The following is a 26,588-nucleotide window of genomic DNA, read 5'->3' on the forward strand; positions in this document are numbered from 1 at the left end:
ACCTACCTGACCTGGCGGAGACCTGTGCTCCGAGGAGCACTTTTTCTAGTTTTCCAATCGTTCGGTGACATGACTTAATCATCTTTGTTCCCGTGGAACATAAGGCTGTGACTACTGTATCTGCTTCCATTTGGTCCTATCCTGTGCAGCATGTTGTGCCTCGCCCCATGTTAGGTTTGCACATATATATTTTTTTTAAATCTTTAGCAGTGTCTTTTCATTTCCATGAGAATCGGACTGAAATGACAAGCAAATACACATTTTCTATCAACACATATGTTGGCATGCTGCTATTGAAATCAATCTTTCTAAAGGTGTATTGCAAGTACAGAATTAGTAGTTTGAAGATGAGGCACACTTGAGATGGTAGGAATAGAAAGTGATGTTAAGTTTGCTAGTAGTAGACTTAGGAAGTCTTCTTGGCTTTTGGACAGAGTTAGTCGTCTCCTCCATGCAGATGTCTATCACACATTCCCCATGTTTATATATATACTGTATATATATATATATATATATATATACACACCATTTTAAAATATCCGATCTACAAGCTCACAACGCGTCTCATTGCGAAGAAGTGTGAGCTTAGGTATGCTATTTTGAAAACTTGTGAAATGGGACATTCTGCCCAATGAGTGCTTTTACTTTTGTACAAAAGTACAATTATTTTGATGCCAATGCTTTTGTACTTTTACTCAAGTAATTTTGAATACCAAACTTTTACTTGTAACAGACAATTTTTACATTGTGGTATTGATACTTTTACTTAAGTAAAAAAATGTGAGTACTTCCACCACTGCTCAGTTGTGGACAGTGTGAATGGAATGTTCAGACGTGACGTTGCGCCCCGCTAGAATAACTTCCGGGTCCAAGTGTTTTAATGTTAATAATAATAATGTTAAATCATAATAATAAATAAATACTTAGTACTTCTATGATATTAGCATTAAGACCCTTATTAACCCTCAATGTTTCATTTCTGAAAAAGGAGGTTATTGTAAAAAGATTTACGGGTTCCAACATGTTGTTTACAATGAAGAGTGGACGGCGCTGGTGCCTTTTGGACCCGGACGGGACGTCGGACTACAAAATTACGTCTTAAGAACCGAATAGACATACAGACATAGACATACCATCAAAAACTATACTAACACTGACCAGCAGGTGTCGCACTGCACTGTTGAACTCTTCATCAATCAGGGAAAGGCTGGGATTCCGAGGCTAGTCTCCTAGTAGCCTACAGTACTTCCCAAACTGGGGGCCCCCAAAATAGTTTGGGGGTCTCCACTCCCCAGTTGATTACCATAACACTTTTTTATACTTTGGATACCGTTAATGCGCAACAATAAGGCCAAGACCCAGGGGGACCCCCCTGCTTGGACCGGGACTTCGACCTAAACTGCCTTGCAAATCGCTTGAACGCCATAAACTGACCTGGCTGAAATCGTGGTTTTGCTCCATTGGACCACTATGTTCCTATAAAGTGACCAGTAGGGGGAGCTAGTTGTCCACAGTCTCTTCGAAACCGTCAAACGCCGTGCTGTTTGAGCATGCGCTGACAGTGTTGCCATGTCTGCTTATTATAAGCGACTTTGGGCTTCTTTTTCTGTTAAGTTGCTTGTAAATATTGGTGGTTGCGGTTTTTGGGGCTCAATTGTTTTTAAAGTGCAGTTGCTTATGATGTGTTCTCAAATATTTGTATGTCAAGGACCCCCAAATTAATATGTATTTTTTGTCCCCTAAAACCCCCTTCTGATCTCACCCAGATTTGTGTTAGAATTCTTTAATCTTTTTCACTTTTTCTCCAAGATTGTTTTTTCTTATTTTTTAATAGTTGCTGAATATAGATTGTTGGGGCTTGTTTTCATAGACCTAGCTGCTTATTTCTTTCACACAATCTGGCGACACTGGTTTCACTGTTGCAGCTGCTGTTTACACACTCGATGCATCTGATCCGATTCTGACACATTTTCCAGACCGAGTAAGATCATCAACATGGATTATTGAACAATACTTTAGGTATACATTACATTAAACCAATTATGTATTTATTAATAAACGCTTGCTATTGCTAAACGTTGTACTATCTTGCACTGTATTGAAGTTAGCTCCCTCAGCTGTATAGCTCGGGAGAGGTTCTAAATGGGGCTGTATTGAAGTGCACCATAATGAAAACACTGTCTAATGTAGCCCTAGAATGGCTGTGATCTTACATACATTGTATTCCATGATTGTAGATCAGGATACATGAAATGTATGTAAGATCACAGCCATTCTAGGGCTATGTCTAATGTTGATGTTTTGCTAATCAGTGGTGGAAAACATACTCGCATGTTTAATTGTGCAATATCTGCTATTTTCAAATAGCCAAAGTTTAAATAGGGCTGATGTGGTAAATGTATGTTTTGTAATAATCAAAATCTACAAAGTAACTCAAGTTTTCAAATGATTGTAGTGGAGTAAAAGTACAGTATTTGCCTCAGAGATGTAGTGGAGTAGAAGTAAAAGTACTGGAAATTGGAAATACTCCAGTAAAGTAAAGATACCTCAAAATTGTACTTATAAGCACAGTACTTGAGTAAATGTACTTAGTTACTTTTCACCTCTGTCTATAGCACCCACTAGAATCAGATTAGTGTCTCTGGAAGTGTCTCTTTACAGCCTAGAGTTGCCAATATAAATCTAACTGTAAGATTTTAATCAAGGGAAGTATTTTCCCTTGATACTGTAACAGAACTGTTACAGTTCTGTAACAGTTCTTGTTCATGCTGTATTATTTTGTATTGAGCGAGTGTTGTTGGTTTTGCCCATATAGGCTACAGTAAAGGGAATTTATTGTATGCTTTGTCAACACATTCTCACAAATAGTCCTGCAGTGTCAAAATTGGGGAGGAAAAATGACAGAGCTAATATGTGATGAGTTGGTGGCTGGCTGTAATGTTGGTACAACAGGGTATCATCAGTGGGAATACAGTGCATGTGAATGTACGAGTAAGCCTGTTGAGCGTATGATCAGATCAATCAATCAATCGTTATTGTCACATCACATAAAAAGTGGATGAAATTATTATTTGTGCCGACTCATCAGTGTTGCAAACTTGCAATTACAAATAAGTGAAAGTATTAGAATAGAAATTAGAAAGGAAGTGAAGTCAAAATAGCAGTAACGCTTCACATTACAATGTGTTGTGTTATAGACCACAACACATGACCATACATAATGTGGTTCACTGGCTTCCTTTAAACAGCCCTGAAAATTCACCTTTCAGGAGGCCAAATGGGGAGGTAGTTATAACTTGGCCGACAGGCGACCCCCCCCCCCCTTTTTTCCCCATACTGTGTACATATAGTGTTTTATATTTGTGATGATATTGAATGTTTGGTGCTATTTTGTTGTTGAATTGAATACATAGGACCCCAATGGAAACAGCAAGAACAGCAAGAACTTTTTTGGTGTTATCCTTTTAGACAAAGTGTTTGACTGTACTCGTGCTGTTTTACATTTCTGTCTAATAAAATATTCAATCAATCAATCAATCAAAACCAGCTATTATCAAAATGTAGGGCTTGTATGTAGCATACATGTTGTATGCTACATACAATCTCCTGAGGATGAACTTAATTTGCATAAGCAACCATCTCTTAATAATTCCAGTTGACCATTTCTGATGGAGGAGGTGTGCGACCGGGCAGGTGAGGATGACAGAGAGGTGCTGGAGGAGGAAAAGGAGGAGGAAGAAGGAGGCGACATGGCCATGATGTGGTCCATAAAGGAGGCACTGGAGAGACAGACCCTGCAGATAGGAGCTTCTGCCTGCGGAGCCACAGCTGTGGTGGATGTTATCCGGGCCCTCGGCGTGGAGGTGTGTCCAGAGGAGGCCGACCGCTGCGTAGAAACGCGCCTGAGGAGGAACGAGTCGCCACTGCCAGACTACCTGCTCTCCCGGAGTGAGGCCGGTAAGATGTCCTCAGTCCACCCGAAACCATGACTGTGATGGTGATGCAATAGAGGTCAAAGCCATCAGGGGCTTGGTTAGAGAGAAAATGAAGTGCAACTTACAGCTGATTACATAATCCCTTTTTAGCCGCATGTTTGCAGCGGCTCTGTAAACAGCACCAGTCTTAGTCCGACACCCGAGTCAAAAGTGTCGACACCTGAGTGTCATTGGCTGTCCTGGCTGTCATTCACACTTCACGCCAATGGGGAGACGGTACTTTGAAGCACCCGCCTATCCTCCTTTCACACCTATTTGTCATTGGCTGTCCTGCCTGTCCTTCACACTTCCCCCCCTTTAAGCCAATGGGGTGACGGCGCTTTGCAGCACCCGGAGACGGCGCTTTTGCCTCTCCTTCTGTGCAGCAGAGAGAGAGAAAGGGAGGTTAGCCAAAATGCTAGCGTGCTTCATTAGACCTAGTTTGGCTATTAAGTTATTATTTGGCCATGTTCACACTGACTTCAATCTTAGCTATTGTTGGGAAGACCCGTGTGATGTTGCCACCACTTATATAAAAAACATTAGAGCGTTAATCTGCGACGCTAGTTGCCAGGTTTGGCGAGAGAAACAAGCAATCCAAAAAACAAGTAATCAGGTCTATGAAAAGATTGGGGCAAAAAAAGCCTGCCGCATGCGGCTTTATTATGACTTTGGTCATTCTTGTTTTAACTCGTCACATAAACGCTCAAGGTTCTATTATGAATCAAGAGAGACTCAAGATAGGTTTATTTGTCACTCCCTCATACAGGTACAAGCAGCGAAAGGGTGCTGTGACATGGTCCCTAAATCTTTCTTAACAGCAACAGGGAATGTGCTGAATTAGGGGGCAGAGTACATGCTTGGTGAAGTTAGATATAGGCATATATGTCAACAATACACTTATCCATGTACATCTGTGCATATACATTTTTATTACCCCCTCTTTTGTTTAGTTTAGTTTTTCCATGTATGAACTCAGCACTGACAGCCGCAGGGAAAAAGCTCCTACTACGCCTTGAGTGACACCTCAACTACGCCTGTGACACCTCAATTTATGTTTCTTCTTCTTTTAATATTGTGTTGTGTGTGTTTGTGTGTGTGTGTGTGTGTGTGTGTGTGTGTGTGTGTGTGTGTGTGTGTGTGTGTGTGTGTGTGTGTGTGTGTGTGTGTGTGTGCCCCCCTCCAGGCGCGACTCACAGCCAGCTTATCGCGGGATCCAAGCTAGCGAGTCAGGGCAAGGTGATGGGACGATTCTTCCACCTCCATCCCCCCAGGCGGCTCAGACTGGTGCCCTGGCTGGCACAATGGATCCGCAAGGGGGCAGTGCCCGTGGCCACCATGAACATGCAGAGAGCTGTGCCCAAGGGAGAGGAAGTGCCAGACGCCTGGCACCACCAGCTCATATTTGGCGTTGCACCCAACGCGGTGTTCATGACCAATCCTATAGATGTTGGTAAGAGATGTATCATGTGTGTGTGTATTTAAAGGTAACCGGAACGGTCGGCACCAGTACCTACTAGGCCCCAGTCAAATTCCGGCGACCTCTGAGTGGCCGGCACCAGGTTTTTCTGGCCGAGAAAAAATGTATTCCTATAGATAGAATGTTATTTACTTTGTGTGAGTTATTTGCTTCAATGAAGGTACACATTATTTGGTGTCACGTTGTAGTAGCCACTTTATTTTAAGGATGCATAATAATATAAGCTTTATACCTGGTGCCGACTAGCATTGGAATAGAATTTTACTGGGGCCGACTAGGTATTGGTGCCGACCGTTCTTGTATAGATAACACTTATCAAAGTATTGCTGGTCTGGTGCTTAGAGAGAAAACCCTGTTCCGTAAAGTTCAACAACCATGTTTCCTTTTCTTAAGATTATAGCGGCTTCATAAAGGGATTTGTTAACTTTTGCTTCCAGTGAGTGCGAGGGAGTTGCATCAACGACTCTGCAGTGAGTCTGTGTTGCTGATTCGTCGGGAGGATGTGCTGCAGAGATGGACACCTGACTGCCATCTATCCAGCCTGTCAGAGAGCCAGTCTGACCTGCGCTGGAACGCCTTGGATGTGGAGGGTGAATAACCTTACTGCACTGGTTCTCATTGTAGGGTCCCCAGCTAAATGATTTGATCGTTAGGAACCAATTGGACCCTTACCATTCTGTAACTCAGAGTATGCACAAATGTCCATTTGGTTCCATTTGTACATTCTCTGTGTTAAATTAACACTGAGGATTTCACAGTGTAGATTGGGGTCCCAGGGGTAAAAAAAATGTAATAAATGGGGGTCCATGGATTAATGCATATCTAACTGGTGGCCCTTGAAATTGAACAGGTGTAGAATCACTGTCCTACTGGATGTGGTCTAGTATTCTCTCTGTCTTTCTGCATGTTTCTGCTTGTGTTTCTCTCTGTCACTCTGCTCTTTTCTGTCTCTCTCTCCTCTGTCACACAGACAAGCTATTCATCACTTCATGGTGTGTTTTTTCCAGGCCAAGTGAAGCAGGTGGTCCAGGAGGCAGAGTGTGAAGACCAGTCCAAGATGACACACATAGAGATCCCTGCTGCCTACAGTTCAGGAGTCTCCCTGTTCGCCTTGAGAGACTCAGAGTTGGCAGGGGAGCTTCTCAACGCTCCTGAGCTTCCTTTGTGGTGATGGTTAATGTTGGACTCAAACTCAGAATGCCATTTCATGTCATTTATTGTGCTGTTAATTTATGTTTATAACGACGTACAATTTTACATTTTGCTCAAGGTTGATGCGGTTTTAGCATCAAATAAAGTTTTATTTATTTATTGATTGTCTTGTTTGTTTATAAATATGGCTCCAGCATTAGAGCTCATGCAGCACATCATCTGTGCTTAGTCGTGTGGTTTAATTCACAGCAGTCGTTCTCAAAGTGGGGTCCGGAGTAAATCGTTTTTGAGGCTTGCGGTATCCTATGCCAATTAGGGATGTTAATTATGAATCAGTAATTGATTAATATTGCTGTTAAGAATTACAGATTAAAAATACATTAACTTACAATGTATAGATAATTTTACTCTTTGTACATGCATAATGGGATGTAAATAAAATAATGTTTATTTCTTGTATTACATGTTAACTTATACCACAAGAGGAAGTACTGCACTTTTGTAACTGATTTAACACTGCATCCATACTGCATGATTTAGGCAGGTAGGGTATTTCATTTTAGACAGTATTCAAGTTCAAGATGGTGTTTTGCTTACTTATACAAGTCAGCTTGTCAATTTATTTCAAGTGTAAAAAAGAAAGAAACCCGTAATGACAAGTGTCGGTAAAATGAAAAATGTGAAACTATTTTTTCTAACCTTATTTAACTTTTTGTATTCAACATAGTTTCCCTTGTTCGCTATAGCTTAGCCTTTTACATGTGGCAGATTATAGGGGAATGTCCAAAATAATATATAGCCTACATGACCATTTCAAAGTCGTTTCCGAGACATTTTCCTCACATTAATGGCAGTGGTGTAAAGTTACTAAGTACATTTACTTAAGTACAATTTTGAGGTATTTTTACTTTTACTTCTACTCCAGGCAAATATTGTACTCCACTACATTACAATTATTACAACTAGTTACTAGTTACTTTGCAGAAATCAATTATTACATTATAAAACATAAATCAAATACTTTAGCCCTACTTTATACCTAGGCTATTTGAAAATAGCTGATCTACAAGCTCACAGTGAGCTTGTAGATCTGCTACTTTCAAAGATTTTAGTACTTTACTTTTGGTACTTTAAGTACATTTTGATACCAATACTTTTGTACTTTTACTCAAGTAAATGTTTTATTCAGGACTTTTTACTTCTAACATTGTAGTATTGATACTTTTACTTAAGTGCAACATTTGAGTACTTTTTCCACCACTGATTAATGGGCAGTTGACTACAGTTCCCATGATGCATCTTGAATGGTACATGGTAAAGGAAGTTGAAGCCTCAAGAATTTCATACATTTGCAAGTAGTTAGGATCCCAAATTGCGCAACGTTAGTGAAGAATAACAAACCTTTGCTCAAGTTGGAGTTTTATCTATTTAAAGATGCAAAATTTGTCTTTGTTTATTATGATCAACACATCAGGTTCAGCTCCACGTGGTTTTGAGTCTATTCAAGATCCCATGGTCCGAAGGGTCGGTCGCGCTGAGATTAGATGGATCGTTGTCAGGCATCCGCATGTTTAAAGTACTTGAACTCTGGTTTAAACTGTGTTTACGGTAGATCAGATGCATTAGTTTTTGTATTTATACTCACTTAAGTGTTTAGACCAGACTGAGTAATTTTAACTCATGGATGATATTATAATTTTGTATTAACTAAATAAAAAGAAAATGTATGGGGGAAAAAATCTACATTTGCAGTTGCTGTCCATATATTATACAGTCCATCAATACCATGTTTAATTATTATGTTGCCACTGTAATATTTAGTGGTTGCCTGACAACCACTAGCAAATCACAGCGCGACTGCCCCTCCAAGCTATGGGATGTCCAGTGGCGAAGATGAGAGCAGCAGAGTAGTAGTGGAAGTCAGTCTCCCAGCTGTGTGTGACCGACTGACCTACTGCAGCAGGACGGACTACTAAACATCCACTTTCACACTCCTATAGGTGAGTTTGTCCAGAAGATCTGGATCTCTGGACGGCAGATCATGACTTTTCTATGACTGCACTTGAACTTCTGCTACTGGAGCTAACGCATTAGCACATAACTTTGTTTTCAGCATCCTCAAGTCTGTAGTGTGAGTGAGTTGGAAGAGTGTGTTTCTGCTGGGGAGACATTTGTCAAAGGAGTCGTGAGCATGCTATCCATTGCTGTGTGATGATATATCTGCGTTTATCCAATATACAATCCTTTACGAGCTATATTGTTGGCATCAATGGCATATTCAACTGAAAATGAACATTTTGAAAAGTGTTGTTTAGAATAGTTTTCAGTGACACGTGAGTCACATGAGGAGGAGTGATTCCAATCAAAGCCAGTCAGTGAGCTATATAATTGCAGAACACGCGCTTTCATGCAACACACACGCATTCCTTATCTTGGAGTCCATGTATAGGCTATTCTGACTAAAGTAACACATCCCATGCATGGTGTTGCAGACATCATGCAGTTGTAACAGGCTGGAGCTTTCGAGGTCAGTCCAAGTGATCATTGTTGAAACTCTGACCCCTTTTTGTTTGCTGATCTTCTAGTTATATTTGGGGGTGGGGGTTGTGTTGTTGACTCACATTAAGGTGGGATTCATGTAGGGTGTGTTGTGTTCTGTGACTGTCCTCAATAAGACAACCTCCCCTGAGCACTAAAACATCATTTAATGTGTCCTTGAATGCGTTGCCATAACATTATCCAATCCCTTAAACAACTGTATAATTGATTGGCTTGGGTGCTGCTATGTAATGCCCACTACAATGGTTGAAATTGCAACCCCAATTTCAACAACACTTTTTTGATTTGGCGAAGATTTGTATTAGGTCTAGCATTACTTTTCTGCTGAATGAATTGTCTTTTAAAGTAACCTTGGTTTCAAATGATTGAGTCAATTTGTATAGTATATATAATACATTTTATAGTAGGGCGATATTACCCCTCATTCATTACATTTGCTGGGGTTATAACATAGGTTATAAGATGATGATGCCACATGAATTAGGAATGCATATTATGGGTATGATATTTGGTACATTCTGTTCTATGCTGTTCATTGTGACTGCAAAATGTTATTGCATTCTTATCACTAAATTAAGCTTGGATATATCTCAGCACCAATAATGTCTCTTCAAATGATTGCATTCTAATTCCATTTGGCCAAGTCATCATTCTTAATGCCACAAATCGAGACAATTATGTGGATTTGTCAGTTATATCATTATCTCTTATAGGCTTGGAAAAAACAAACAAGAAACCAGATTTACTTTTTTACTCTTTTAGACAAGTGCAGGAATCAGAAACAATAATCAGGTACAGTATGTACTTGATATACAGGATGTTATAGTCCAATGATCTACTCAGTTTTCGTCTAATAAGGATAAAACGTGTCTGGGTGTTCATAACTTACATATTATAATGTGTGCAATAATTGAGGGAAAAATACCAAAAATAATACTACATCTACATTCTTTTGTCTTGTCTTGCCTTGTCTTTACATTTCTCTGTCCTAGAGTGGCTTGTAGTGCACTTTGAGCTTGAATTCCTTGACATGAACGAAAGTAGTGTTAGTGTAGATGTAGTAGTAGTAGTAGTAATTAGTTGAGCCGCAAAATTATTGAGAGAGAGAGTGTGTAATGAATTGTTCACCGTAAAGCCATTCTGGAGTATCTCTAAACATATCCTGCTGCCTGACTTCAAGTCATGTGCTTGTAATTGTCTGCGGCCATGGCTGCTGGTCTATATCAACTGCATAATGTCTTTGTTCTGTCATGCAAATGGATGGATGCCAGTTAATTGTTGACCACAAAGCTTTTATTTTTCTAGTTGACTTGTTAGTGTGGCATTACAAGATAATTTAAAGCCGCAGAACACAGGAAAGGTCAGCAATTTCTCACAACCAGGCAGATTCCTTTTGTTATAGGTCAATTTTGACATACAATTAAATAAACATTAATCCAATTTAAAAGATGAATGAAAAGCTATTAGTTCTCTGCTATGGCCAGTCTGGCCACCAAAGGCCTCTCTGCCTTGAGTTACTTCATAAAGGATTGGTTCTTCAGCACAATTAACAGAATATAATTTGTCATTCAATCACTGGCAGTGCACTGGGACAATCGGACCATGCTGTCATTCATACAGAAATTCTACATGTCTGTTGTGAGTAGATCAGAGGCACCTCACTGAGGTTGCATGCGCAAACATAACTGGCAATAAAAATATTTTCATTCTTTCCATTTGTCTCTTAGGTGCCATGGCGGAACGAGTGCTGGTGATTGGCAGCGGTGGGCGGGAACACACCCTGGCGTGGAAGCTGGCCCAATCAGCACACATCCAGCAGGTTCTGGTGGCGCCTGGAAACGCGGGCACAGCAAACTGCGGCAAGATCAGCAACTCTGGTAAACACGTGTATATACACATGTATGTTTTTAACCACGGGAGTGGGGTGGGAGTTTGAAGTGGTACAGAAATGGCATGCTGATTGATTGTTTGAATACTTAATTAACAGTTTGCAAATAATACAGAGGTACAGTTATACAATAATGCTGAAAGGATAACACAAAAAGGCCTTATTGTTTCCATTATGGTCCTGTGTATTCAATTCATCAACCATGTTATTGTTGCCTTAAGTGACACTGGGGATGACCGATCTGAACACTTTAAATGTCAATTTACAGGTCTTTACACCTTGGGCCATGACAATGTAACTGTACAAAAATGGGAAATATTCGCAGTTTGCATAAAAATGACATCACTCATACAGTCAGGTTCATGCTTTTATTATTCGTGGTGTGGAAGCTCAGAGTCAGACACATCAACCTTCTTCTGAATGAAACTTAACATGTAAGCAAAAAACGCCCCTGGTGTGTAAGGACTTTAATTGAAGTGATCCATCTGCTCTGTTTTGTGTCTGTCCATCCAGAGGTGTCGATTAGTAACCACTCCATCCTGGCCCAGTTCTGTAAGGACCACAAGGTGGGTCTGGTTGTGGTTGGACCGGAGGTACCACTGGCAGAAGGTGAGTGTCTTTATCACTAATGTATACAAGTTTTGTTTTCATGAGCGTAGAAGGGCAGAGTACCCATGGCAGAGTTGTGAGATGAGTTGGATTAGGCTCAATATCAGTGGGGTGATGGGAGCTCTTTATCTCTCTCCCTCGACCTCTTCCAGGCATCGTAGATGACCTAACAGCTGCTGGGGTTCCATGTTTTGGCCCCTCTGCCAAGGCAGCCCAGTTGGAGGCCAGCAAGAGTTTCTCCAAAGCATTCATGGATCGCCACAGCATACCCACAGCTAGCTGGGGCTCCTTCACCGACCCCCAGGAGGCTTGCAACTACATCCGCACGTCAGTCAAATAGCAATTATATTTATAATCGAATTATAATTGTACAGCATTTATATGAACTGTGCAATATTGATTTGATCCGTTACATATTAGTTTTTTCTTTACGTTCATATTGTGACACATGGTGTGAATTAGAAAGATAGATTGCGGTCATTGCTGTATTGCAGAACGTGTCGTTCTAGTTGTCTCTGCCTGACCAAAGGTAGAGAGGAGACTATGTTTTCGCCCCTGTCCATGTGTCTAATCTCTCAAACCACTACACCGATCAATCATCAGCATCATATTTTTTGTGCAGGCTGCCAGCTGGTCAAAGAAGTCGATCCTCAAATATCTTTCACATTTTGTGAATTCAGATTCTCCCCTGTCCTGGTCAAACCATCGATCTTGACAATCTTGTCCAAATTTGGAGTTTCACACTGACATCAATATGACATCACAGATTCTCTTGCGGAGATATGTGCTCCACTAAGCACACTAGTCCGAGACACAACCTTTATTTTGCTTTTAGTGATGAATAAAATACTTTTAAAAAGTGGAGAAAATCTATCCGAATGCTTCAGATGTTTAGATTTTCTTTCTATACGGAACGATCACCGATGCATAAGCTTTTTACTGTAACCCGTGTCTGTCTGTTGTTCCCCAGGGCCAGCTTCCCAGCCTTAGTGGTTAAGGCCAGTGGTCTGGCAGCAGGGAAGGGAGTCATTGTGGCCAAAGACCAGGACGAGGCCTGTCAGGCGGTTCTGGACATCATGAAGGTACTGTAATTGTGTGTGTCTGAGAGAATCAGGTTTCCTCACAAGGATAGAGATATGAAGAAAACCCTGGCTAGATGTGGACTTGTGACAAACAACCAACCAAAATAAGATTGACAATAATTGTATTACTTATTTCATTATTTAAAAAAAAAATCTTGAAATTGTTGTTTGATTTGTGTTGTGGACATACAATTATGGAAATATTGTTTAGTTAGTATTACAGTTTTTGAGTATTGTTTTGAGTTTTAATTGTAATTTGAGTATTGTTTATCAAAGAATTAAAAAGCCTTTGCTTAGCTAGCAACGACAGACATTGCCAACTTTATAGCCTTCTATTTGACCATTATAGACACTATGCATTATTTGAATGGAACACATTTAGAAATGCTTGTCAATAGAAAATGTTTCTGTAGCATGGCATGTTAAAACCACATGCTCTCTACATTTATGTAGATTTGACATGCTTTACAGTGGAAACTTTATTTGTATTATATACCCATAAACAGTTAAATTTGATGTTGTTCAAACAATGACTGTTACTACACAGGGATTTTTGGGAGATTACACTATTATTTGTGTCTTATAGAATTGTATTTTGTCACAGGACAAAGCGTTTGGTTCCGCGGGGGAGACTGTAGTCGTTGAGGAACTTCTTGATGGAGAGGAAGTGTCTGTGAGTAAAAACTTTTCCCATGTTCTTTGTTGTCTTCTTTTTGGCAAATATGCGGGGGCACATAACTCCATAATTATGCACTGGACTTAAAATGGAGCTACATAGAATGGAATTAACATAAAAAAGCTGTTAATTCCATTCTCTTTCTGCCTGTAGTGTTTATGTTTCAGTGACGGTAACTCCGTGTCTGCGATGCCCCCAGCCCAGGACCATAAACGGCTGCAGGATGGTGACATGGGGCCAAACACTGGTGGCATGGGGGCCTACTGCCCTACACCTCAGGTACATAAACTCATTTAACCCATTGAGACCTGAAGCCGATTCTACATGTCTCCTAAATCTCAACAGTTTTCTGAAAAACGTATGTTTCTGTATCAGTGGTGCTCAATCTTATTCATGTCAAGGACCCCCAAAATTATATGTATTTGGCCGCGGACCCCCATCAAAATATTTTGTTCCAGGGACCCCTAGAAGCAAAGATTTGAGTTAAAAATGTTCACTTTAAAAATGTATATATTCAAAGATTTGCACACATTTTCACGATTTTTCAAAAATAGCAGATCTACAAGCTCGTAGCGCGGCACTCGGTGCCGCGCTATGAGCTTGTATATTTGCTATTTTTGAATAGCCCAAAGTGTAAAATAATGCTTTTTAGCTCAAATCTAAAAATGACACAGTTCCAGGTCTTAATGGGTTAATAATGTACTGCCCCTCCTACAAAAAACGAAGTAATGAACAATTCTAAAGTTTACTTTCTCTAGAAGCCCTAGGATGGAAGATGTTAAACGACGTTAGGTTGTTAGTATTGTTTTTTTCTTTCCTGCATTCTGGATCTATATCTTGAGGAGCATGTTTAGCTGCTCCACATTCACACATGCCTAGATGTTTAGATTCAAACATGTCTTGGTAAGCAAAGTCATCGGTGAATCTAAATGCCATTTCTTGTCTTGGTTTGGGCCATGATCTCTCTGTCATCTCTGTCCAGGTTAGTGAGGAGCTGCTACAGCAGATAACAAAGACGGTTCTTCAGAAGACTGTGGACGGAATGAAGGCGGAGGGAGTCCCTTATGTGGGTAAGATCTCACTCCCCCACAGCCTTTTCTGTATTTATGACTGAGCTCAGATGTGTGACCTTTTCTCTGCTTGTCCTGTGTTGACACTGAGGGGTAGGGCTGCATCTATCAATTATCTTCTCAGCAATTATTCTATCTATTACTTTTTCAATTAATCTAATAATCCAGGAGCCTGTTTTTAGTCAGTATATATACATACCAACGAATCAATTAACTACTAAAGCCCTATTTTATACTTTGTCGCACCACAGTATCGTGCACATTTTGTGAAAATAACAGATGTAGAAGCTCACAACGCATCGCATTGTGATGCATTGTGAGCTTGTAGATCACCTTTTTTCAAGTTTGTGTCTATAATGACATAGCCAAATTAGGGAACGATTATTAATCGATTAATTTACGAAATTATCGATGATTTTTTAATTGATTAGGTCGATTAAGTGTTGCTCTCCTTTTGAGGGGTATACTATTGGGACGGACATGGTACCCTTGGTAGATGAATGGAATGCAGCCTGGTTGCCTCAGTCTCTTATCTGCTGTGTCTCTGACTCTCCCAGGTGTGCTGTATGCAGGACTGATGTTAACCAAGCAGGGACCAAAGGTCCTGGAGTTCAACTGTCGCTTTGGAGACCCCGAGTGTCAGGTGTGTGTGTGTGTGTGTGTGTGTGTGTGTGTGTGTGTGTGCGCACGCTCGCTCTTATCTTCGTAGTTAATCAGTTATGGTTGGTTACATCTTCCTGGTCATTGTGGTCTAGTACAATGATTCTCAAACTTTAATTTCAAGGACGATGCACAAATGATGTGCATTACACCTCATTTGACATAATGTCAAATAAGGTATCTATCGGTGTTCATTTAACCGGGTCCATTTGGTTCCATTTGTACACTCTTGAGTTGCAGACCCTCAAGTCTGAAGTGTCTATTTGGTTACTTACTATCAATCATTTAGATTTGGACCCCTGGAATCCCCTCAAGGACCCCTGTGGGTCCCCGGACCCCACGTTGAGAACTAGTGATCTAGTATGCATGCTGACTAAATGTGTTTGTGTTGGATATCTGCTGTCACGCTGGCCCAGGTCCTCCTACCTCTGTTGAAAAGTGACCTGTATGAAGTGCTGCTGGACACCCTCAACGGCAAGCTGGCCTCTAGCACCCCCGTGTGGCACCAGGACAGCTCTGCGGTTACTGTGGTGATGGCCAGCGAGGGTTACCCTGGAGCATACAAGAAAGGAGTGGAGATCACAGGTGCTGCAAGACACTGAAGTCATTTATTCATTTATTTTATTTTGTAGTTTTTGCTTTTTTTAGATAGGAAGCGTAGAGACGGGACACAGTACCAAGAGCAGACAGACAGAGGGGAGACATGAAGGACATAGAGAGAGATGAACTCGAGTCCTCTTGACTCATCAGGAGCATCGTTGCTGTCGGGCAGAAACACGCTTGTAGATCTGTTACTTTTGCCATTTTTTTTATTTGAATCTTGAGAAGTCACAGTTTTGGACATAGGCGTCTTCCACCCAACAGAGATGATATTGTCACTGTTGGGCAGAAACCTTGTATGTCCAAAACCATTCCTTTTCAGGAAATAACTAAAAAAGAACCCTGTGTACCAGTGGCTCCAATTGAGTTATGAGAATTGTCACGAGTTCTAACACATTTTGTTTTGATTTCCTTTGAAAGTATTATTTTAAACTTTATGGGTTACTATTATTACACGCCACAAGGGGGCATATGACACATTGGTGATGGGTCATGTCACCCAATCAGCTAATATGTGTAGTCACCACCACAGTGTGTAGTCTCAGTTTGTGTACCGCAGAGATGTCACAGTTCTTACTGCAAACACACACACAAACTCAAATATAACACTTCACAAAAGTAGTAAATATTGCACAAATACTAACTACCAAGGAACCAGTGAGCCGACGACTACAACAACACAGATGACTGATCAAAAGGTATGCGATGCGCGCATCGCATACCTTTTTTACATACTGTACATTTTACATACTGTACATATACAGTAGACAAGAGGAAAAAGGATTACAATATTGTGCAGGGGAGATTAGCCCATTAAGACCTGGAACTGTGTCATTTTTTGATTTGAGCTAAAAAAAGCATTATTTTACACTTTGGGCTATTCAAAAATAGCAGATATACAAGCTCATAGCGCGGCACCGAGTGCCGCGCTACGAGCTTGTAGATCTGCTATTTTTGAAAATTCGTGAAAATGTGTGCAAATCTGTCTGTCTCTCAGGTCTGTCCCAGGTGGAGGAAATGGGCTCACAAGTGTTCCACGCTGGCACCGCCCTGAAGGACGGGGCAGTGGTCTCCAGCGGCGGGCGGGTCCTCACAGTCACAGCAGTGAGACCATCGCTGGAGAAAGCCCTTCAGGCAGCCAACGAGGGTGTGGCGTCCGTGGGCTTCCCGGGAGCCACGTTTCGTCGTGACATCGGCCACCGTGCCATCGCCCACCTGAGTCGGCACAGGTGTGTGTGAGTGTAGGGCACGCCGACACCACCCCCGTTTATTTCAGCATTCCGTAGTATTTCAGAATTTTGTCTTCCGTTATAGATCATCCAGCTTAGAACATGTGGCATCAGTCTAAAAAAAGAATATGAAGGCATCAAGATCAGTGTTTGACTTCATTATAACATTATTAGACAGAACGATATTTTGTATGTTATGTAGAATTTTCTAATAAACTAACTTTGCAAATACCCAGCGCTTACGTTTGTGTCTTAATGAAGGATATGAAGGCACATTCTGCCAGAACTGACTTTCAGATTGTAGAAAGAAAAGAAAAGAAGTATTCGTTTATATTTAGTATTTTGATGAAAGAGGATCAATGACCATTCATATGATCAAGTGAATTGGCATCATAGACCTTTAACTCACTGATAATCCAACCAAAAAGCATAAGACATTTTACATAATATTCAGACATTTCAAATATTTATGTTTGCAGTGGTATATTTTTGTGAATAAAGTGTCTGAAAATTATTACTACTTTGGCTCGATCGTTAGACTGAACACCAGTCTGCAGCTAAGCTGCTAAGCTGAGTGAACAGTACTAGGATATCTAATAGAGGCTTGACCTATAAGTACAGTAGGAGTGAATAGTACTTGTAACTGTCTCACAGAGGCCTGAACTATAAGGACAGTGAAGTGAACCGGACTTGTATCTCTCTAACATGTCTGACCTATAAGGACAGTTAAGTGAACAGTACTTGTATCTCTCTAACAGAGGCCTGACCTATAAGGACAGTGGAGTGGACATTGCAGCGGGGAACAAGCTGGTGGACATGATAAAACCTTTTGCCAAGGCAACCTCCCGCTCTGGTGATTTAACCGTCTTCACATTTAATGCACACACAATACAGTTATGACAAAGGCATAAAGCAGTAGCACTTAACAAATGCATTTTGTATGGGTGGAATAATCTTGCATATGGATGCCTTCTCAATATAATTTGATTTGCAGTTAAGGGATATAAAAACCGTGTGTAAGGAGATTTGAAATTAAAGTATACACATCCACAGGAGGTGTGTGTGTGTGTGTGTGTGTGTGTGTGTGTGTGTGTGTGTGTGTGTGTGTGTGTGTGTGTGTGTGTGTGTGTGTGTGTGTGTGTGTGTGTGTGTGTGTGTGTGTGTGTGTGTGTGTGTGTGTGTGTGTGTGCAGCTTTATTACAACAATTCTTTTACCTTTATTGAATAAAAGATGCATTATTTTTTTATTTAAATTTCGCTTGTCTAATTGAAATTACAGGTTGTAATGTAGAACTGGGCGGTTTTGCTGGGCTGTTTGACCTGAAGGCTGCTGGCTTCGTGGACCCCATCCTGGTGTCGGGGACAGACGGAGTGGGGACCAAGCTCAAGGTTGGACCTCAGCCTTTTAATTTTCTGACAGTTTAGCCATCACTCTTGTCCAGTGCGACTTAGCAACAAGTGTTGTGTATTTAATTTGGAGAATTTGTCTTACTGTTGTCGGGGCAAGTGGTTAAGGCACGTACTGCATAGGCTTTAATGCCTGACAGTTTGTCCCAGTTTCGATTCCTGAGCCTGGCGGTGGATTTGCTGCATGTCACTCCACGGCTCTGTCCCTGTTTTCTGTCTCACAGAAACCCCCCCCCACACACACACACACACAAAAAACATAGTAATAGTGTATTTTATATCCAATATAACATTTTTTTTTCTTTTAACTTAGACTAACTCTAAGTCTTCTCCCTTGTAGTTGGCCCAGGCCTGTGGACAGCACGGTGGGCTGGGTCAGGACCTGGTGGCCATGTGCGTGAACGACGTGCTGGCCCAGGGTGCCGAGCCACTCTTCTTCCTGGACTACTTCTCCTGTGGAAGGCTGGACGTGCACGTTGCCGCTGCTGTGGTGGAGGGCATCGCCAACGCCTGCAAGATGGCCGGCTGTGCACTGCTGGGTTGGTATAGTAGTTGGAGGGTCTTATCTCTCTTGAGATTGTTGCACTCTGCCATTTGTTTGTGTGTGTGAATACTCTGTAACAAGTAAATGTCCTGTTTTCAAAATTTTACTGCAGTAAAAGTACAAAAGATTTAGCATCACCGGGCATCACTACTCATAATGCAGAATGGCCAATTTCACATATTTCTTGATCAGTAGTGCATTAATGTGCATCATCACTTGTAATGTGGCAGCAGGTAAATGTGGGGCTGATTTGTGTGTGTGTCCAGGTGGTGAGACGGCAGAGATGCCTGGTGTATACGCTGCAGGGGAGTATGACCTAGCAGGGTTCTGCGTGGGCGCGGTGGAGCGCGGCGCCATGCTGCCCCGGCTGGGTGACATTGCAGAGGGCGACCTGCTGATCGGCATGGCCTCCTCTGGAGTACACAGCAATGGCTTCAGCCTCGTCCGCAAGGTCCTGGAGAAGGCCAGCCTCAGCTACAGCTCCCCGGCTCCCTTCGGCAAACCAGGACAGACTGTCGGTAAACAGTGCACACAGTGCATCATCCATTGTCTTTCAGTTGCTCTAGCCGGAGCAAGGTGCACTATTGGTTGTTTCATTGAATGAATAATGTGCTAAATTAACCACTAAAACCTACATACTTTGTTGACCAGGGTCCCCCAGGGGTCTGTACTTGGCTCCCTCCTTTTTTGCATCTACACCAAATCTCTTAACTGAAAATGTCGAACCAACATCCTCCTGGCGGTGCGCAGCTTTGTGAGCTTGTAGATTGGATATTTTCTGCGAATGTTCGCCTATATCTGCAGAATGTTTCGCTATTATGACATGGCCAGAATTGGGACTCTAGGGTTGAAAATGGAAAGTCTAAAGACTAAAAGTTAATATACTCCATTTTAGCACCTTTTTGTTGTCTCCGCCAGGAGACAATGTTTTCACTTTTCGTCCCCCCCCCCCCTCGGCCAAGCTAACATTGGTCAAGCCTCACGTGACACGTGACAATACGTTGAAAGAGTGTGCTCTGATTGGCTAGTGAGACGCATGACGTATAGCGGCCTATAAATAGATATGTCACTTTGAAAGAGTTTTGGTCTCTTTCAAAGTGAGGTAAGACAGGAATAATCACGAAATGGCTGAGAAATGGCGGAGTAACACTTAAGACAGGATTAATCAAGTAACACTTAAGACAGGATTAATCAGGAACAGTACTGGCGGAGACCTGTGCTCCGAGGAGCACATTTTCTAGTCTAGTCTTCCGACCACTCACAGCGCTTTATGACGTATGCTTTAAATTCACTGCTTCACATTCACCCACTGACGTCAGAGGCAGCCATGCAAGGTGCACTGCCAACCTGTGTCAGACAACTAATAGCTCTAGAAGTTTGCACCATGATGCGTTGTGAGCTTGTAGATCAACTATGTTGCCAAACTTAATTTTCAGTTCTCCAATACATTTTTACAACGTATGAAACAAAATAAAAAAGTATTGAATACAAATATTATTTAGTCTCACAGTTGTTCAGCTCAACTATAAATAAAAAGACAAAGGTAGCCAAGTTATAGAATGATTATTTCACCCCAAAGCCCACATGACTGGACTGGATTGTGCTTCCAGGTGAGGTGCTGCTGACTCCAACTAAGATCTACAGCCGCCTGCTCCTGCCAATCCTGCGTAGTGGAGCAGTCAAAGCCTACGCTCACATCACAGGAGGGGGGCTCCTCGAGAACATCCCTCGAGTGCTGCCTAAGGCACTAGCAGTCGATCTAGGTGAGAACACACACACACACACACACACACACACACACAGCACAGTAGTTATCAGTGTATCTTTGTTACAAGGTTAAGCCTAATTTATGATAAAAGATATGAGTATTTTATCAAACAGAATGCAATCGTCTATTGCCATTATTTCAAATACAACATTGTGATATAAGGGCGGTCGCTTAGTGGGTAGAAAGGCCCTCTGGTAATCAGGTCACTGGTTTGCCTCCCAGCCCCAGTCTATGTCTCCACATCAGCTGTGGGACTAAGGTAATCAAATCTGAATGTAAGAGCTCTCCCAGTATTATCATTAGATACAATTGTATAGCGTTGCATCATGTATCGTGACACACCATGTATTGTATTGTTAGTTTCTTGTCAATATATTGATATATTAATGAACATGTAGTACAGATATGACTATCTGTACTACATGTCCCTTTGGTAGCTACCATTTATACACTCTCAGAATTAAATAAGCACTCGTGATTTGACTGTGTATGCAGATGCGTCTCGCTGGAACATTCCTCCAGTGTTCTCCTGGCTCCAGAAGCAGGGCGGTCTGAGTGAAGAGGAGATGGCTCGTACCTTCAACTGCGGCCTGGGGGCTGTGCTGGTGGTGGCCCCTCCCGACGCCCAGAGGGTCCTGCGTCAGATCCAGGCCCACGAGGACGCCTGGATTGTCGGCTCGCTGGCATACAAGCAGCCTGGTGAGGCAGTGAGATAATACTCAGACTTGAATGCATTTAATGTTTAACATTTCTTCAAGCAAGGGGTTTAAAGACCCTGAAATTAACTAATAATAACAAAAAATTAAGTTGAATAATAAAACAGGGAAACATAAAATAGGGGTGTAAATCTCTGACCTCACAATAATGCGATTACGATTCTTCTTTCACAATGATTGGATAATTTTGATACGATTAATCCATTTTAATAACCAAAATTGTCCAAAAATAAGATTTTTGAATTTTTTTGAATTAACATATTTGACAGAAGAAACTGATTTACTCTGTATTGGGAAAACAATTACATTGATTCACAATTTAAAAAAAAAATTGCCACCTTAAGATCGATTTATCAATGTATTTTTATAACCCTATTATAAAGTACCTAAGCTGACAGACAATTTTTATTATGCAAATAATATAAGAATAATATTGTATTTTTGCTTTCTCTGCTTGACAGACAAAAATAAAAAATCTTGGCAAATAATATAAATAGAAAATAATTTTGGACAATAAACAAAACATTATCAATTACCTGTCATCTGTATATGCCTCCTGATATTTGCACTCCTTAAGTGTTGTTCTACTGTTAAAAATACATATGTACTTCACTGTTCCATGATTGTTGATCAGTAACTATAACCAGTTAATGTTGGTCAGTGCATGACTGTCGTCAGTACTGTAACTATATCACCATTTTGCAGGGGCAGAGCCTGTAGTGGTTCGTAACCTGAAACACAGCCTGTGCGTTGGCCCCTCCCCCAGCGGGGATTTAGAGGTGCCGCTGAATGGTCGTCAACATGGCGACGGCGACAAACCGCACAAAAGGACCAGAGTAGGCGTCCTTATCTCCGGCACAGGTGAGTTTCTGACTCCGACTGTAAATACAGGAAATCAGGAATGTCATCTGTTATTCCCTTACACATTGTAATCATGATCGTAATTATAATCAATTATGACTATACTATTTGATTTTGACACTGCATAACCACCTAGGCTAATTCATTATCACATTGTAGGTCTTTATGAGCACATCTAATTGGCAACATTCCTGACAATGTAACAAAGAATTAGGTATAATATGACAAATGACAAATGTGGCTGCATTGGTGAGACTCATTATTTATTTATTTTTCAGAAAGAAATCAAAGAATTCTGTTTATTGATTATCGGGTTATAAAAAAGCAATACAAAGATCAGGGTTAAAATTGAATGAACAGTACCATACTGACAAAAACAAACTGATATCTGAATCAATAGCTTCAGTCTGATATTGCCTCCACCGTAAGCGATTTCCAAAAGGAAATCTATAGTCTGACTTCATCAGTCTTCATTGAAATCCTTGGAATAGATGTCCTTAGATATTTCTGTCCAATCCATCTTCCATTCTACTGTAGTAGTCGTATTGTGATTGTGTGTCCCAGGCACCAACCTCCAGGCCCTGATTGAACAAGCCAAACGTCCGTCCAGCTCAGCGGAGATCTTGGTGGTCATCTCCAACCGGCCAGGCGTGCAGGGCCTGAAGAGAGCCTCCCTAGCTGGCATCCAGACAAGGGTACGGAGCAAGTGCCACTCATAAGCACCTCTGTTGCTCCTATCAAAACAAAGTACCACACACACACAAAATGTTATCGCAAGGTTTAGGATGAAACTTGAGGGTTACGTTCAACTACTACTGTATGTGATAACCATCAATAATCAGCGATTGAGGAAAGACAGTATTTCACAATTTGCAGCAATTCCACATTGTGGATTGATATTGAGTGATTAAATGTGATACATACTTTGGTTGAGCCATCATAATTTCCTTGGCTGGAAGGTAGAGATCAACAGCCCAACAGATGTCCTTGACACAGACGCTGTACCTGTTCACTCCAGATAATGGCATCGGTATGGAAACAGAAGTTGATTTCTTGTCTTGTTCTGACCAGGTGGTAGACCACAAGCAGTACGGAAGCCGAGCAGAGTTTGATAAAACCATCGACCGCGTACTGGAGGAGTTTGGGGTGGAGGTGGTCTGTCTGGCTGGATTCATGAGGATCCTCACTGGAACTTTTGTCAAGAAATGGAACGGTGAGACCATGCTGCTGTCTTCTATCTGGACTGCTTTAACCACATGAACACAACGTCCCTAGTCTGCGGCAAATATTAGTTAAACATACCACATCTACAAGCTCGGAATGCATTGCAATGCAACAGAAAAAATAGACCAGGTGCATAACGTGCGCTTGATTGATTGATTGATTGGTTGAAATTTTGATTAGGCAAAAGAATGTAAAACAACACAGTTACATTTATAATACTTTTGTCTAATTGGTCCGACCCAAAAAGTCCTTGCGGACTTGTTTCCGTTGGGGTCCTTGAATTAATTTCATAGACATATATTCAGGGGTGCACATAACTTTTTCGGTCTGGTACGCAGAAGAGCACCTGGACATGTGACTTGGTGCGCATGGCGCCCGTCCCGTTTTGTCAACGGGGGGGGGGGGGTCAGCCCGGACAGTTTTGTCAACGGGGGGGGGGGGGGGGGGGGGTTCAGCACGGTGCCCACCGGACAGTTTTGTCAACGGGGGGGGGGGGGGGGAGAAAAAAAGGACGCTCTGCTTCTAAATTCCGCCGATTTTCGCCGTTTTTTTTTCTCACGCTGTTAGATAAAGCCCCCAAGGTTGGTGCCCTGTGCTGCTGCGCTGATTTTATCCGCCAGATTGGGACGTTCACGGCATATTTTGCACCATTACGGTGCGTTCATCATCGGTGACGAGTGCCTCTAACAGCCGCTGCTGCACGCAGCCAGCGAGGCAATGCGAGGCGATGCGAGGCGACGCGAGTCATATCTCTCCCCCTGTACCTAATGGCTGTACATGGGGCCGACGGGTGCTTTAGAGTGATTGTGTGAGTGTGGCTTCAGGAAGTAAATTCCTAGCCTCGATCTCCAGGCTTTTATTTTTTAGTTTTGCTAAAAAATAAAAGCTTGGAAATTCCTGTCCCAGCTGTTGGTGCGCAAAAGCGCCTCGCGTCGCCTGATGTGGTGCGCATTTTTTATTTTGGGTGCGCATGCGCACCTGCGCACCAGTTATGTGCACCCCTGCATATATTGTAGTAACCAAACAGTTCAAAAATCAACATAAAAATACAGTGAAAAAATACCACTATGTACAAAAAAAAGCATGAAAAAATATATATATATACAAAAAAAGGGGGAGGGGGGTCATCTGTCTACCGGGAAACTGGTACTACCTCCTCTTATGGCCTCCAGAAAGATGAGTTTTTAGCTTAGTGCCCGTGATGCGGCTGTAACATGCTGCTACCATGCCCGGTAGAATCCAGTTCTCATGGATCTCATACAGTTGGGCAAGCTGTACATCTGTGTGGGCCCAGATTGTGATATTTAATCACTGGCCTACATGTAGTTTCATATCAGAACATGTTTTTTATCCAAACTAGTCTTAAACCTCTCAGTGTGCTAACCAGGTGTGTCTGTATGTGTCACAGGTAAACTCCTGAACATCCACCCATCCCTGCTGCCTTCCTTTAAGGGTGTGAATGCCCAGAAACAGGCTCTGCAGGCTGGGGCAAGGGTCACCGGCTGCACTGTCCACTTTGTGGCTGTAAGTACAAAAGGCTTCCTACCAGTCAATAATACTATTGAAGACTTACCCTTCCACCAAGCTTGTGCATTATATAAGGCCTACAGACTACGCAGCCATCACGTCTTATGTATTTGTTAGTTATACAAAATAAAATGATGACACATGGTGACAGAAAACTCAAAACTTAAATTCCCAATGTCTCTTCATTTTGTTGTTTAGGAAGAGGTTGACGCGGGGGCCATCATCGCGCAGGAGGCGGTGCCTGTCCTGGTGGGGGACACAGAGGAGGGCCTATCGGATCGGATACGTGAGGCAGAACACCGTGCCTTCCCTACAGCCCTGGAGCTGGTGGCCAGCGGCGCTGTCAAGCTTGGAGAAGACGGCCGTATCATTTGGAACTCTGCTGTACCGAGCTAAGAGGCTAGTGACAGAGACCCCACCCAACCTAAAGCTCACCCATTACATGCAACACTATTTTACTGAGTGGGGAATTATCACACGCTATGCTGGTAACTTTGTGATGTGATGCGTAATAATAGTCTGGTTACAAGGCTGGTAGTGGATCCATTATAGATACTTCTATCCTCTAAACATGCCTTGTGTTTTATCTCTACTTGAAAGAACTATACATTCCATTTGTGGTACCTTTTAGACCAATGTTACAATGTCTGAAGAAAAAGATAACACATTTATTTTCAATTGTTACTTGCAATGCCGTGTGAATGGATCACCAAGTGTTAGAATTATTATGATTAAATGTCTGTACTGAAACGACTGTTATAAATGAATTACAATTGTTTTGTGAGACATCTCAATTTTATTTGATAGTGTATCATGGAGAAACAAACCATATACAGTAGTAAGGAAACCTCCAAAAATGGTCAAGGGACAAAAGTGTGATTTTGTGAGTACATGGTATGTCGCCAACCTGCTGAGCCACGAATTGTATACCCATTGAATGTCAGTTTATTCATATCAAGTTATTTTCATATACTTCTGTAAAGTACCTCATATGGTATGGAGGTGCGAGTATATTCATATTTTTATGCCACTTAGTCTTACTGCCATGCCAAGATTGCTACTCCATACTAGTACATAGATTTAGTGCTGGAGTAGGGTTTGTTAGAAGCCATTATCTAGCCTGTAAAGAGAGAAACAAGTGACGTTGTAAACATTCTCTTGTTCAATATTGATTATTATATGATAGAATAGATATTATGAATGCCATTATTCTCACTGAAGAATACAGCCACATTCTGATGGCAGACTGTATAGCTGCCTCTGAATACATTTATGTGCAACAGCCTGTGCGTTAAAAGGTTTGGGGACTTTACGGTTTAAAAAATGGGATGGCACCAAACCCTAATGTTGAAATTGGGGCCCAGGTGGGATACGTCAGACAAAGTTTGGTCAGACTCGGAGCACTTCAAGTTGCTAGGCTGCCATCAACCAGGATGCACAAATAATTAGCTTAATCACCTGATGTTGTGTTGGGTTGGAATAAAAACGTGAATACACCCTGACCTCCATGGCAAACTAATGAATAACTTTGTGATAATTATAGGCTAATCTAACAAAAAACT

At 41.6% G+C, this 26,588-nt stretch overlaps 2 protein-coding genes across 3 annotated transcripts; both read left to right on the top strand.

The window, feature by feature from the left end:
- The first annotated feature begins 1,661 nt into the window (after window positions 1–1,661).
- On the top strand, window positions 1,662–6,767 carry LOC311041191 (uncharacterized protein). 2 transcript variants are annotated; one of them, XM_084051723.1, is made up of 5 exons: window positions 1,662–2,019; window positions 3,656–3,957; window positions 5,161–5,427; window positions 5,892–6,044; window positions 6,462–6,767. In XM_084051723.1, the coding sequence occupies exons 2-5, from the start codon at window positions 3,669–3,671 to the stop codon at window positions 6,623–6,625; spliced, it is 873 nt and encodes a 290-aa protein (XP_083907849.1). In that variant the 5' UTR covers window positions 1,662–2,019; window positions 3,656–3,668; the 3' UTR covers window positions 6,626–6,767. The 2 variants fall into 2 exon arrangements, with proteins under 2 accessions (XP_083907849.1, XP_083907850.1); XM_084051724.1 differs by having other exon boundaries at window positions 1,662–1,981.
- A 1,707-nt stretch (window positions 6,768–8,474) lies between these two features.
- On the top strand, window positions 8,475–25,906 carry gart (phosphoribosylglycinamide formyltransferase). The gene is made up of 22 exons (XM_084051047.1): window positions 8,475–8,606; window positions 10,893–11,042; window positions 11,567–11,662; window positions 11,815–11,989; window positions 12,633–12,744; window positions 13,349–13,417; window positions 13,574–13,699; window positions 14,403–14,490; window positions 15,048–15,133; window positions 15,567–15,735; window positions 16,748–16,979; window positions 17,738–17,832; window positions 18,259–18,368; window positions 18,727–18,925; window positions 19,197–19,448; window positions 20,541–20,693; window positions 21,194–21,397; window positions 22,120–22,275; window positions 22,840–22,970; window positions 23,347–23,488; window positions 24,908–25,023; window positions 25,225–25,906. The coding sequence occupies exons 2-22, from the start codon at window positions 10,898–10,900 to the stop codon at window positions 25,420–25,422; spliced, it is 3,054 nt and encodes a 1,017-aa protein (XP_083907173.1). The 5' UTR covers window positions 8,475–8,606; window positions 10,893–10,897; the 3' UTR covers window positions 25,423–25,906.
- Window positions 25,907–26,588: the final 682 nt, after the last annotated feature.

This window comes from Gymnoscopelus microlampas, assembly GCF_963454915.1.
Source record: "Gymnoscopelus microlampas genome assembly, chromosome: 24".
Taxonomy (NCBI): Eukaryota; Metazoa; Chordata; class Actinopteri; order Myctophiformes; family Myctophidae; genus Gymnoscopelus; species Gymnoscopelus microlampas.

Bases quoted from the DNA above. Each gene is read 5' to 3' on its own strand.
- LOC311041191 (XM_084051723.1), top strand. From the start codon at position 3,669: ATGGAGGAGGTGTGCGACCGGGCAGGTGAGGATGACAGAGAGGTGCTG. The intron at 3,958-5,160 runs GTAAGATGTCCT...GCCCCCCTCCAG, and splicing joins GCTCTCCCGGAGTGAGGCCG to GCGCGACTCACAGCCAGCTT. The intron at 6,045-6,461 runs GTGAATAACCTT...TGTTTTTTCCAG, and splicing joins GAACGCCTTGGATGTGGAGG to GCCAAGTGAAGCAGGTGGTC.
- gart (XM_084051047.1), top strand. From the start codon at position 10,898: ATGGCGGAACGAGTGCTGGTGATTGGCAGCGGTGGGCGGGAACACACC. The intron at 16,980-17,737 runs GTGTGTGTGAGT...TCTCTCTAACAG, and splicing joins GCCCACCTGAGTCGGCACAG to AGGCCTGACCTATAAGGACA. The intron at 20,694-21,193 runs GTGAGAACACAC...CTGTGTATGCAG, and splicing joins GGCACTAGCAGTCGATCTAG to ATGCGTCTCGCTGGAACATT.